At 51.0% G+C, this 14726-nt stretch overlaps 1 protein-coding gene across 1 annotated transcript in view; it reads left to right on the forward strand.

Moving 5' to 3' along the window:
• PROS1 (protein S) overlaps positions 1 to 14726 on the forward strand; it is an 858149-nt gene that overhangs the window by 261314 nt on the left and 582109 nt on the right. The window contains exon 5 of the mRNA XM_069637200.1: positions 8612 to 8734. Coding sequence (XP_069493301.1) covers positions 8612 to 8734 — 123 coding nt within the window. The remainder of the gene's footprint in view (positions 1 to 8611; positions 8735 to 14726) is intronic.

Below are 14726 nucleotides of genomic sequence, written 5' to 3' on the forward strand. Positions count from 1 at the left end.
GCTATTAACACCAAACTAGACTACTGCAATAGCCTGCTTATACGTTCCACCCAGGCAAATGTAAAAAGCCTACAGGTGATCCAGAACGGAGCAATCCAGGCCGTCTGTGGCCTTGGGCGATGCACTTATGTTACTGATGCTCGCAGAAGACTTCACTGGTTGCCGGTTAGTCAAAGAATCAGATTCAAAGGCACCATGTTAGTCCATAACTGCCTGACAGGTAAAGCTCCGAATTACTTGTTAGCCAGAATTACTAGAGTTCCCTTTCAGCGAACTCTTTGTTCCAACAAAGACATTCTTCTACAGCAACCACAAGTTCTGTTGAAGAGATTTGGTGGCTCAGGCTTTCATGCCTGGGCCCCGGATCTGCGAATCAGCTTCCCTCTGTTCTTAAGGGTTGCAAGTCAACTGTCCAATTTAAGAAACAACTTAAAACCTATCTTTTTGACTTGGGCTAGGCCTTTGTCATACCCCATCAACCCAGTTTCCTCCTCGTGATAGCTGCTTTTTGTTCTTTGTTGTAACAGTCTTGTGAGCGCCTTGAGGCCCATGGGTGTTTGGTGCAATATATGAATCTAATAATAATAGTAGTAGAAGAGTAGCCTGGATGTACTCCTCAGGTTGTACTGCAGGACACAGGCTTGGTTCACTAACCTGCGAAGCACTGTATGAAATGTCCATCAATTTGCAGTTCTTTTTATTTGGGTGCGAGTCCTAGACTCGCAATTCTGACCTCAGTTTTCCCTTCCGTTGGCTTGGTTCACTCTCCTGCCAAACCCTAGTACAACTCTGTGTACTTCTCTGCTTTTCTTCGACTTTACTGGGGTCGCAGATCCTCCTTTCCCAGCCTTCTGATTCGTGCCACAACCTTCTTGAGCCTTCACCTCCTTCCCGACTACCAACATACCTTGTGGTGTGGTCTGTGCAGTTGTCAGCTCCATTGAGGTAGCTGGGCTTATTTGTGGGGCTCCGGTACCATCTTGGAGCTTCCCTTGCTCTGCGCCAGCTCTGCTGTCTTGCTTCCTTCCGAAACGGCATGGTCTCAGACTTCCATGCTTCCCAGGTCTCTGGGGCACCCGTAGTCTTTGTCTGCCTACGGGCCATGCGGTCCTCTCGTCCTGGACCGGCCTGGCACTCTCTTTCTTTCCTCTTGTCGTCTCTGTCAGCATCCATCTGCACGTCGGATTATCCCTGGCTACCCCGCTTTCTCCACGGAGGGCTTGACAATCTGTCAAGTCCTTCTTTGGTTTTTATCTTGCTTCTCCGATCAATGGCTGCAAACCACTAGACTGTTAAAACTGGTTCCAATGGTTATTCAGTATTGCACCGCACCTCCTCCTTGTCTCAATACTAAGTGAGTACTGGTATGGTAACTCACTAGGAATCTTCCTTGTCTCAGTACTAAGTGAGTGCTGGTATGATAACTCACTAGGAATCTTCCTTGTCTCAGTACTCTTTACCTGGACGGCTTTAGAAAAGTGCATAGGGTATGAGGGTAGGAGTGAAGAGGAAGGAGGTAAATGAGAAGAGGGTTAACTGCAGGAAGAGGGTCTAGCATCATGGGATTGGTGAAAATACCACATTCTCCCGATGTGGTTGTCACTGGTCCCAAATGGGGCGTACCCTCCCACGAGATCCACCCACTGAATACCACCCAATGGGGTACTATTGGGGAGAGGCCTCACCACCCTGGCCTCACGGGCAGGTTCTTCCCCCTTAGGAAGCAGTGACGACATAGTGGGATTCGTCACAAAAGTGAATTATTAACTAAGTACACAATTAAAAAAAATAGGCACTCTAAATTGACTTTACATATGTCATCCAACTCTAATTTTAAATTAGGAAAAAACAAACCTATTTTAGCAAATGTATGTAGGATTTTGCGTTGGCTTGTGATAATGAAGGTGGCGTGATACACGTGGTACATGCTTTGCCTGTGGTGCAGGATGGCAAAGGTTCTCGCCCATTCCAAGTACTACAGGATCCAACATGAATTGCCATAGTCTTCAGTGGCCCTTCACGTCATTTGCCTGGCGTAGAGATACCATTGGAAGTAAAAATTAAGAGGCAAAGGGAAGAGGCAAGGCAGGCAAAAATTGTGAGAAAAGGTAGGACGTGATTGGCTGCCGTGGGATTTGCAGATGTCACCAGACCTTGATCCACTTGCAGCAGCTGAACTTCAAATTGAAAGAATGCTGGAAGGCAGGAGATTTGTGTTATTCAATCACTCATTCTACTTCTGCTCATATCAGCCAGTTTCTTTCTGCACTTTCAGTGTCCTTCTGATACTCCATTTCTCTTAATTCTCCAAACTCTTTCTGAAATACTCTTTCAAGTTTTTTTTTTTTTAACATTTAGCACCTAAAGCTCAATTTTAAGTAGCTCCAGTGGATGTATGTCTCCCTTGTCATTTAATTTCCCAATGCCATTATTTCTACTCATTAGCTTCCCCAACCCAAAAACTGATATTGAATTCATAATACAAAATATTAGGATCTTGACACACAGGTCTAGGTGAATAAAAAACAATATTAACGTCCCTTATCAATTGGAAATAATTGGTCAAACAAATTCACTTAATTTACATGCCAAAATACATTTTTGTCACAGATACCTCAAAATGACCCCTGCACAAAATGGGTCACATAGGGCTGGCTCCCTAATTGATGGGCTGAGGCCCAATACGCATGGTTGAGGAAATACCTCCAGCCACAAGATGAATGTATATTGAGCGCGGGGTGTTGGGTCCCGCTCCTGCAAAACTTGCTGTTGCGAATTGGCCCTGGAGGGCCTCCTTACCAGCCACAGACACTTTGGCCATGCCCCCTTTGGCCTTCTTCAGCTCCTGCTGCAGCCCGCAGGGTGAAGCCCGCGGGACAAAGGAGCGGGGTGTTGGCGCCCTGGGGGGAGTGTTTGCGGACTTGTGGGGGTTGCCCTTAAACTTGGAGTGTGACCTGAACATTGAGGTGAGGCTGAGGCAACTATTGTGGGGAGGGCAAAAAGCCTACAGCGTTCAGCATGGGGGCTGGGCCTCAACCTCTCCTCCATGTGCTCAAGGTCCGGCGCAGCAGCCCAACAGCCCATCACTCCCACCTTTGAGTGTTGAGACCCTTTTTCCCTACCTGGAACTGATCTGTAAGACCCTAAGCCTTCTCTCTAACCCCTCTTCTCAGGCTGCATCATGGTTGGCCCTCTCCGGGATGTCGCTATTGGAGCCATGGAAAGAGGAGCCATCTCCTCCCCCCTCTACCTCTCCAAATCCTCCCTCTTAACGAGTCTTCAGGGCACTCCAGCCCCACTGGTATTACGGAAGCCTATTATGGGCATAAGGCTGAGGGGATGCACATCGAATAAAGCACTGGGAGTCACGCAGGCGGAGGGAGTTTGAACTGGGAGCTTTTGCGGGAATGGAGCACTTGTGCAATCATCCTCGGCCACTGCATGTGCTAAAGTGGGGGACCCAGGGGAGTTTACGCCCAAGCTACCCTGCTCCTCCAGCCTGCAGATGGGACCCCCACCATGGCCTCATGGGAGCTCCCGTGGTCCTGTTTCACTTCCTCTCCCTAAGAACAGCTCTGCAAGCAACTTTCTGGAGGAACCTGGGACCCCTGTCAACCTGCTAACCCCTGGAGGGGGCCTTGACTGCGTTGCCACAGCAGGACTTCTGGCTACCTTGGCTAATGGCTGTGAGAGGATCTCAATGGGCATTTCGAAACTGACGGGAGGTCATGTGTCGTTGGCCCCTTCTTTGGCTCCACCTCTGTCTTCGTTTTTGCTGCTGGACCCTATCCATCCATCTTCTGGTCTAAACCATGATGTCACAGCCCCACTGTCGCCACGGGCTCTCCCTGAAGCTGAAGTCCACTCCCCTGCTCCTCTGGTGCCCATCTCTTTGGTTTGTTGGGCCATGGGGCTGGATGGCTTGCGTGGGGGAGAGAAGTCCAGCCTCTCGTCTAGAACTGGGAGTCTGCCCGCGTCTGATGTTCCTTCGGGGGCTAGTATAAAACCTGTATTTATGAAGTCACGTAAACCAACATGATTTACAATTTGGAAAAAAAAAAAACCCTTTTCCTACCTTCATTTTAGCCCTCTTTGGGTTTCTAAACCCCCCCCCCCCCGAAAGGAGATCCCTGTCTACCAGCCCCACCTCCCCCGGTTTTTCCAACTCTGCTAAGCTGCCCTTGTCGTCTTTAGTTATCGGAGATGGCCGAGATTAAAAACCTCTTACTAGTCTTGATTAAGGGGATGCGGGGGGACAGGAGGGAGGAAGACACAGGTAGGTAAGGAGAGAGTTTAGCAGGGGCTGGCAAAGGGGGGGCCAAATCTTGCCTTTGACAAAGGGATTCCCCCGATTCCCTGCCCGTCCCCCATGGTCAAGACTCTCCCATCCATGAGGAGTCGACCAGAGGTAGGTCTCCCATCATTGCTATCATTACCGTGGGAGACCACTGACCCAGTCTCAAGGGCTAAGCCCCCACCTTTGCAGAACTCCGTAGGGAGAGCCCAGGGACATGTGCGCCCCGTGGGGTGGCGGGCTGGTGCCTTAACCCGTGGTCAGCGGAGGCCTTGGTCGGGGCATCACACATCTGAAGGCTGTAGTAGTTCTACGGTCCTTCTCCATGGTGTCCCAAAACTTTCGTCTGGTACAAGAGAACCAAGGGACGCCCTGCGGAATAAATGTCTACATTGGGTACGGGAAGTGGGGGATTGTGGGTTTGTGTCCAGGGGTTCCCTGTTGGAGAGCTCTAGACTGTCCAGTTTTTCAGCCAAATTGGATATTGTCAAACTGGTTTTTGCAGATGCCCATTTGGCAAGGGACGTTTTGGACAAATGCAACGGCCACCGGCGGGCAGGGAAAAGTGGCATCAAAGTCAGTGCATCTCCCCTATCTGCCCTTGTGTGCCCTGCAGGAGTCCCCTATGGTTCTAGTCCCCTTTCAGGGGCAAATTTGACTGCCCTGGGCCCAAGGCACTACGGGAGCTACCAGAGGGAAGGGGAGAATGGTTCCTGGTCATTGGCCAAAAGATCTGTTTGGAGGCACTCAAGCAGGGCCCAGTCTCCTGCACGGTCTTGTTGCTTTTTTCTTTGATGTGTCTTTTTGTAATCATGTATTAGAACTGTTTTTCGGATGCACTTTGGTGGCCTTTCAGGCGGAATAAAGTTGTTTGATGATGATGATATTGCCTTCTTTGCTATTGGATGATTTGCCCTCCATGACACTATTGGACTGTAATATTAACTTTTATCCTTTGACATAGGAGTCAATGGGTGCATTCTCCACACCATTGTGTCAATTCATGTTTTGCATGTGTCCATTTATTTGAATTTGTGCAATGCACTGTTTAATAAATTCTCTTTATTATTTTTTTCAAAGACAAGCTGCAATTTTCAGTGGACTTTGGCTTTGGAGAAGGGCTGGCGTTTTCTTTGTTTCAGGAAAATACATATTATATGTAGAATATTTTAATAATGGGCGTGAATTGAAAAAATTATTTTGCGATATATTCTATCTCCTGGGCACTGATGAACATCAGGTAGGGTGAGTAGCACTCTTCACATCAAAGTAGCGAAGTCCGGACAGCAACGTTTTGGTAAAAATAACTGTCTTTATTGGTGCCTTGCAGAATGGCACAGAAGTTAAAAGGCCATCAAATTATGGCACTCCCAAAGTGCATAATGTAAATGCGCGTTAGGAACGTTAACGTGTTTCGCAGCTTGCCTCGCCGCTTGATCACGACAACATGTCCCCATAAAACCAGTGTTTTTTAAACATGGTGCAGAGCAAACGGCGACCATTTTCGCCGAAATAGAAGATGGACTCCATTGGTAAACACACTCCCTTTGCAGGAAACCCATGGCGGACATCTTTGCCTGTTGGTGCCACAAAGATAGTGCATGTGCCTGAACATGGCAATACTCTCTGTTCCGACTTTCAAGTCTGTGTTAGTTATCCTTATTGGGGATCTAGTTCACTTTTATCGTGTGTATTAATTACACTATTTGTGTCAATGGAGCCCCTCAATGCCGGTTACATACTTGAATGCATTGCACACATTTGAAATAAAATGTTATACTGAAATGACAGTAACATGAAACCTACAATGAACATTGGCATAGTGCACAAGTCGTAAAATGAAATTACTCTTTTTTTTTTTCTTCCGGGAGCCTGATGTAATGGCTTCAATGCTTAGTCAGACCTTTTTCTGATCCTAATAAACCAGAATTAAACAATTGTTCGATGAGAAAGGTCCTGCACATGCATAACTGGTCACATCGTAAAATACGTCAATCGACCTGAAGTGCATTATGTATGCTAACATCAACATTGAGCTTCATATGTTTATTGCAGCATGAATATTAACTAGAGACCTGTTTTATGCTTATTAGAAAGTGTCCCAAATTCACTGCCTATTGGCAAAGTGCCAATATGATGACTATGCAGCTGAAAACACACACTTTGTATGCCATCAGGGCATATATTTCTATTATCCTGCTTGGATCCCACTCGCAATATATTGCTGGGTATGGAATCGGACCAAAAAGTGCAGAGATCACTATAAAGTGCGTAGTACAGAAAACAATCAAATGCATCAACCGCTTTAAGGTGCATCAGTCACTGTAAAGTGCATAGTGCAGAATAAAGTGCATCGATCACTGTAAATATATACACACCCACACACACTTTGCTTTAAAATGTAATTGCCGGTTCAAACCATACATATATGGTCTTTTTTATATTTAATATGATGAGAATGGGGGCTGCAGGAGTAATCAGTGACTGTGACGTGGATGAGAGATTTGGGGGTCATGCGCGACTTTGAGAAGGTGTTGCAGGGGTAATGAGGGACTGACGAGGATGAAGGTTGCCGGGGTAATGAGGGAATGTGACAAGGATGAGGGATGCAGTAGTAGGAGGGACTGTGAAAAGTACGGGGGATGATGGGTCAGGGTAATGAGGGATTGTGACATGGATGAGGGATGCTAGGGCAATGTGGGGCTGTGACAAGAATGAGGTGTGCAGGGGTTATGAGGGACTGTGATGAAGTTGAGGGTTGCAAGGTTAATGAGAAACTGTGGCAAGGATTGGGGAGGCCTGGGTAATGAATGATTATGAATGGGGTAAGGAATGCCGGGAAACCATGTTAAGGTACCGAGGTGAAAAGGAGGGATTCCAGGTTAAGGGTATTAACCTTTGCATGTTCGTATGTACCATTACACATCATAAGTGTTTTGCTTATTAATATGCTTCTGCTTATTCTTGTTTGTTTTGTTTGTTATTTATTATGCGGGCCAGACCCAGGGGTATTAATACATATCTTAATATGTATTAATGTGTTTTGTGCTTTTTATTATGCTTGTTCATTACATGACACTTCAGGAGTGTTGTGCTTATTCTTCTGCCCACTTACGTACGTAATATGACACTTAACACATTTTCTAAGCTTGTTCATAATATTGGGCATTAAGTGTTCTGCTTATTCATATGCTTGTGTTTGTAATATTGCACATTCACTATGAACGTTTTTTCTGTTATACAATAAGAAGCTGTGTGCATTTCGTTGCACAGAATGCCCTGTTTTACATATCCTTTGTATGGACTTTAAAACAAGATTCGGCCTATTTGTATGCTTATGATTGTTCTTAATATCAAGTGTTACCAATGGTTTGCTTTTTCATGGGCGTGTAACATGTTTAACTTACTCGTATGCATATGTTTCTTCATGCTATTAAATATTACTAGTGTTGCGCCCATGTTGAATGTTGGTAAATTCAAGTTTTCTTTACATCCTAATATCTCGAATTTAATTTATGCGATTGTCAAACGTTTTAAAGCATAAACAACTTTATAGTAATGTGTGTATATATGTGCAAAGAAATCTTGAGAATCGAGCCCGCTAGTTTCGAGGTATCTGGATCTAAGCATTATATTTCCCTGTGGGGGTCTCCATTATGAGAAAGTAACATTATTTTTTTCACCTTCTAATAACAATGAATTGAGTGCACGATGCGCGATCCTTAGCAAACTGGGCATGTTCCGTTGTATCTGTCTGGTGTAGTCGCTTGCCAAGTTCGGTAAATAGCCATACATGGGTTCAAATGTTATAGAGGAAAGTATGTTTCCATTTTGACATAGAATGCGTGATGATTTAACATTAACTATAGTACCGCGGTCTCGACTCTATCATTGCATCTAACAAGCTCTCTGTTTGGGAGCGAAACGCGTCATAATGGGTGCTGCCTTGTTATGCCTTAATGAAGAAAGATATTTTTTTGTACTCACTCACCCCTGTAAACCTATGGATTCCAGGAGTGCGACAACCAAGCACGCATGAGTCCATTTTTTTGTAATATTGCATTACATTGTGGCTTCAAAGTGATTTGGTACCACCACAGAAATATACGCCATCTTTAGCCAGTTTCTGAGCCCATTTCTTAAGTGTATAAAACTGATTCCTTTGAAAGTATCGACATTTCAAAGTTTTGTTTACATATACGTAAGATAACTGTTCCTTCGTGTCTACCTTTCACAGCAAATCTTTTGGAATGTTTATGCCAAATCGTTAGTTTCTTTTCGCTGTTTTAACAACTTTTCCTTGTTTGCATCGAACAGAGATTTCAGACCAGTGCAACCCTCTTCCGTGCTATAAAGATGGCTACAAGGAATGTGTAGATGGAAAAGCCACTTTCACGTGTGTCTGCAAACCAGGATGGCAAGGAGAAACATGTGAAGAAGGTATTTTAGATTCACATATGATGCTACCTACATTTTTTTATTTTAGTGGGTCTTTTTCGCAAAAGGCTGAGCTGTATTGCTGTATAATAATTTGTCAAATGCTGTTTTCTATATAGGAAGGTCTATGCTGTATAAGAAGCTTCTCCAGCATGGGGACTGGCATGGATTCACATGCTCATGAATATTCCCCGTCGTCAGGCTGGGAATCCTCGGTAAAGAAAAAACCAGTATCAGTTTCGTTTCTGATCTGTCTTTCGTAGTAATAACCAATCACTGGTCTCTGCGTCATAATGACCACAGCCAATGACTGCCCTCTACCTAAGCACCGCCTCTGGCAGCCATCTTCAGATTTTTACCGCACGTTCATGTGTTGGGATCCTCGTGCTATTGCTCTCGAGCGTTAGTGCTATTTTTTCACGTTTTTTCTCAAAAACTTCATTTTTTCGGTCAAAAGAGCCTCAAGCTCCACCGACTCTCCATCCGATCAACGGGGACCCGTGTCGGATTCGTCTGCGCCCCTCAAGGGTGAAGATTTCATCGAGCTACGCTTTTGGAGGACTCCAGAAGCTTCTCAGGCCCGGACATGGCCCAGGAGAAGGGAAGCTCGACGCCCGGAAAGCTGTTCAGGATCTGCCCTGGATGCCAGCTGCAGAACGTCTTTAAGGAGGACAAACACTCCTTTTGTCTCTACTGCTTACATGAGGACAAGACGCACGTGGAGAAGGACTGTGCGTTTTGCGGCAATATGTCGGAGCGGACCATGAAGGACCGCCATCAACGTCTCGCCAACTGGCTGGAAGGGAAGAGCCCGTCAGGCGAGAAGAAGAGGAAGAAATCGGAGCGGTCTTCTAAGACCTTTGAGGACGCCCCGGCGACGGGGGTCCAACACAAGGCCAAGCACCGCGAGTCCGCTGGCACCGGGAGCGCCGAACGGTCGGGCTCTACGGGCGCCAGGCAGGGCGCACCCTCCCCGGCACCTTCAGCCACGAGCCAACGCGCTGGGTCGGGTAAGAGGAAGGGCGAGCACCCGGCGAAGCTCCTGGAGAGGCCCCGGTCGAGCTCGAAGGCCCCATCGGAGGGGGAGCGAGGCAGTGTCCCCCCCTCAAGGATAAGGCGGTGAGCGCACCTAAGGTGGTGAAGGCCTTAATCCATCCGGCCAAGCCCTCTATCGATACTGTCGCGGCGGCCCTGGCTCAGCCTGTGGAGGCTACACTAGTGGTGGCGACCTCGGGGCTCAGAGTCTCCCTGCCACCTCGGAGGGAGTCCTCTTTTGTGCCCATCGATAGGACCCCCGTGAAATCCCCGGCGGGGAAGAAAAAGGGGGGGCAGGGCGTCGTCGTAGATTCGGCCTCAACCTCGGAGGAAAAGCTGATTGAGGTCTTAAGCCACGGCCTTGGCGTGGAAGAAGACCGGCCCGTCGGGAGGGCCCCTGATCGCCCGTCGGATTCCCCTCTGCCAGCGCCGCAAGACAACTCGGCGGCCATTTTGTTGGCTATACAGTCCTTATGTTCAGAGATAAGGACGAGACTACCGTTGCCGACGGAGGAACCTCTCCCGTCGGGGGATCCTGAACCGGGACCTTCTGGTGTTCCCCCGCCCAAGAAAAGAAGGATTCACCCTCCACCTCCTTTTCAGCCGTCGCGCCCCGTCCAGCCCTCCTCCCCGTCCACCCGAGGGGATGATACGGGGACTGACACGGCAGCGACGGGTACGGACGACGAGGATCTACCGTCGTCACCTCCCACCAGGGCTTCTCCGCCCGACGAGATTGGATCGTTCCACTCCATGATCGCCAGGGCATCCGAGCTTTTCCAACTCTGCCCTGAGGAGAAGAAAAAGGAAGGATTCTTTTATCAACGGCGCGAGGCCAAGAGGAAGACGGTCCTCGCGGTGCCTCTACTGGACGACATTTGGGATGAGGGCCTCGCCCTCCTCAAGAACCCTTCCACGACGCCAGCTAGAAGAGACCGGTACGAGAAGAAGTACCGGGTCCCGGACGCGGCCCCCCTGTGCCTCCGGGCGCAACCTACCCCGGACTCCGTCGTCTCCGCGGCGGCCAGGAAGAAAGCGGGGGGGGGGGTTGCGGCCTCCACATCGACTTCCCCACCGGACGGCGAGGGAAAGAAATTGGACGCTATGGGACGCAGGGTCATCTCGTCTGCAGCGACGACGATTAAAGCGGCCAACGCCTTGGCTATCGTGGCCCGCTACGACAGGGAGCTATGGTACAAACTGGCTCCCCTGCTGGACTTCCTACCGGACGACAAGAGGGCGTATGCCCTGGAGATCCTACAGGAAGGTGAGGTGGCGTCGGACCACGCCATCACTATTGCGACGGACATCGCCGACACTGGGTTTCGCCAGTTGGGCAACGGCGTGTGCCTTAGGCGGCGTGGATGGCTCAAGGCTACGGACTTCCGTCAAGACGTACAGACCAGAGTCCTGGACATGCCGTTCGATGGGAACAACCTGTTTGGGAAAACAGTGGACGATTCCCTTCAGGCCATTAAAGCGGACACTGAGACGGCCCGGGCCCTTGGGGTTCTGCAGCAACGACGGACGCCCTTTCGGAGCAGCGGAGGCAAGGGCGCCTCCAAAGGTTCCGGCGGCGGTTTCTCCACCTACCGTCAAGCGGCCCGCTCGTCGTCTCAGGAGGCCTACAGAGGACGAGGCAAGTCTGGCGGACCCCGCCGTCGTCGCCAAGGAGGTCAAGGCGGCAAAGCCTCGTCGAAACAGGATTGAACCGGCCGTGGGGTCGGGCCCCCACCGAAGCACCCCGGTGGGAGGCCGGCTGGCGAGCTTCGTCAGCGTGTGGGAGTCCATCTCCACCGACGGTTGGGTGCTGGACGCCTTAGCCCGGGGCCACGCGCTCGAGTTTCAAAGAAGGTGCCCGCGCGTCCCCCCCTTGGCCAGGAAAGAGCTTCACGTCCCTCAGCTTCTCCTGGAGATAAAGGCGATGCTCAGGAAGGGCGCCATCGAACTCGTCCCGAAGAGGCTTCGGGGCTCCGGAGTTTACTCGAGATACTTCCTCGTGAAGAAGAAGACGGGAGGATGGCGCCCCATCCTAGACCTGCGACGTCTGAACAAGTTCATCAAGGCGCAGAAGTTCCGGATGGTCACCCTCCAGCACATCCTGGGTCAGCTGGAGGAAAGAGACTTCCTGTCGTCGTTGGATTTGGAGGATGCCTACTTCCATATTCCCATCCTAAAGGGGCACCGAAAATTCCTCAGGTTTGTGGTCCAAGGGCGTCACTACCAGTTCAAAGCCCTCCCCTTCGGACTACGGTCGGCACCCAGGGTATTCACCAAGTGCCTTGCACCGGTGGCGGCGCAGCTGCGCCGCGAGGGGATCCACGTCTACCCCTACCTGGACGACTGGCTCATCCGAGCCAAGACGAGGGAGCTCGCCGTGGAGCACACGGCAAGGACCGTCCAACTTCTCAAGGACCTGGGATTCTCCGTGAACTACGCCAAGTCCCACCTGGTACCCGCGCAAAACGCACTGTTTCTGGGAGCGAAGCTCGACACAGTGTCCCTTCTGGCCTCCCCGTCGGAGGAAAGGACCAGGTCCATCCTGGGCAAGGTACAGCGGATGTTGGTTTCCGACGCGGCCAAGGTGAGGTCCATCAAGTCCCTCCTCGGAATGATGTCTTCTTGCATCTACCTCATTCCCATGTGCAGGCTCCGGATGCGCCCGTTGCAGGAGTTCCTGGACGCGCGCTGGATCCAGACGACGGGCGGCTTCGAGGAGAGGATCACACTCGACGAGAGTTTCCGCCGAGCGGTCCGGTGGGGGGGCAACCGCGCGCATCTGACGGCGGGCATGGACTTCCAGACCCCAGACCACCAGGAGACAGTGACCACGGATGCCTCCCTGGAAGGGTGGGGAGCGCACACCGAAAATCTGCACGCGAGAGGCCTTTGGCTCCCGACGGAGAGGTCCCTCCATATCAACGTCCTGGAGCTCCGTGCAGTGTTCTGGGCCCTCAGGTCCTTCCTTCCGTCCCTCAAGGGCAAGGTGGTGAGGATCTTCACCGACAACACCACCACCATGTTTTACATCAGGAAACAGGGCGGAACCAGGTCCCCAGCACTGTCCAAGGAGGCGCAGGACCTGTGGCATTGGGCCGTCGCCCAAAGGATGTTTCTGGGGCCGTTTCATCTGGCAGGGATAAAAAACACCATCGCCGACTCACTCAGCAGGGAGCTGCGCTCGTGCCACGAGTGGGAACTACGGCAGGATCTAGTGGATCGCCTCTTCCGACGGTGGGGCACACCCCAGATCGACCTGTTCGCGACGGCGACGAACTCCAAGTGCCGGAGGTTCGCCAGCAGGGTTCCCCAGGCGAGGAGCATGGGCGATGCTTTCTCGTTCCCCTGGGAGGGCCTGTTCCTCTACGCGTTCCCTCCTTTGCCACTGCTAATCCGGCTCGTCAACCAGCTCAAGAGGTCACGGTGCAGGATGATCCTCGTCGCACCTGCGTGGCCGAGGCAGATATGGTTCCCGGACCTTCTGGACTTGTCAGCGTCCCCGCCAATCAAGCTGCCGGTGGACGCGGATCTACTCTCCAGGGAAGGAGGCGCCATCCTCCACCACGACCCGAAATCGCTGAACTTGCAGGCCTGGCTCCTGCAGCGCTAGAGTTTGGAGGATACGACATACCGGCCGACTGCAGAGAGGTTCTTGCAAAGGCCAGGGCGTCCTCGACTCTTAAATGCTACGGACACAAATGGAAGAGGTTCTCTGTCTGGTGCCACGCACAGAAGATTAACCCTCTACGGATTACGGCTCCCCAGGTACTGCCGTACCTGCTGACGCTGGCCAAAGCTGGACTGGCACACGCGTCCATCAAGATTCATCTTGCTGCGATCTCCCGATACACCAGAACCACGGGCCGGACGTCCTTGTGGTCTCATCGTCTGGTGAAAGAGTTCATGAAGGGACTGTTCAGATCGTTCCCGCCGGTGAAGGCTCCGGCCCCGGCGTGGGAGCTCAACGTGGTGCTGACCAAGCTCACGGGACCTCCGTTCGAGCCTCTGCACTCGGCCCCGTTGAAGTTTCTGTCGTGGAAAACAGCGTTTCTTGTGGCCATCACCTCCGCACGACGGGTGGGAGAGATCCAGGCCCTTTCCTGCAAGGCCCCGTACTTGACTTTTCACGACACGAGGGTAGTGCTCAGGACGCACCCCTCCTTTATGCCCAAGGTACCGTCGGACTTCCATCTCAACGAACCCTTGGTGTTGCCTGTGTTCTTCCCGTCGCCTTCGTCGCCGGCTGAGAGGACTTTGCACTCGCTGGATGTGGCTAGAGCGCTGAAGTTCTACGTGGACCGCACGAAGTGTTTTCGGAAGACGTCACAACTCTTTGTGAACTTTGGACCTGTCAATCAGGGGAAGGCTCTCTCGAAGGCTTCCATTTCCAGATGGCTCTCCGGCTGTATCATGTACTGTCATCGGTTGGCAAACCGACCGCTGCCTGGCCGTCCGAGAGCCCATTCCACCAGAGCGATCGCAGCTACCACGGCGTTCCTTTCTGGTGTGCCCCTGCTGGACATATGCAGGGCTGCTACGTGGAGGTCGACGCACACCTTCACGAAATTCTACTGCGTCGATCGGGATTCCAGGGAGGAGTCCAGGGTCGGCCAAGCAGTGCTGCGCAACCTGTTCGCCTGAGGTGAGCCTGGTGAGGAGGTAAGATGCTTAATGTTGAGTTTGATGTACTGCTTAATGTTGAGCCTTTGCCACCTCCCGTGGTTGTGCATGTGTGTACTGCTATGTATTCTTTATTCATGAGCATGTGAATCCATGCCAGACCCCATGCTGGAGAAGGAACAAGTTACTTACCTGTAACTGTTGTTCTCCATCATGGGTCTGGCATGGATTCACATGCGAATCCTCCCGCCTACCCCTCTGCGGCTCTTCACTTGGTCATACTGCCACTTCACGTGCTTCCAAATCTGAAGATGGCTGCCAGAGGCGGTGCTTAGGTAGA

The sequence above is a fragment of the Ambystoma mexicanum genome, chromosome 7p (genome assembly GCF_040938575.1).
Source record: "Ambystoma mexicanum isolate Mex_15411 chromosome 7p, UKY_AmexF1_1, whole genome shotgun sequence".
Lineage (NCBI taxonomy): Eukaryota > Metazoa > Chordata > Amphibia > Caudata > Ambystomatidae > Ambystoma > Ambystoma mexicanum.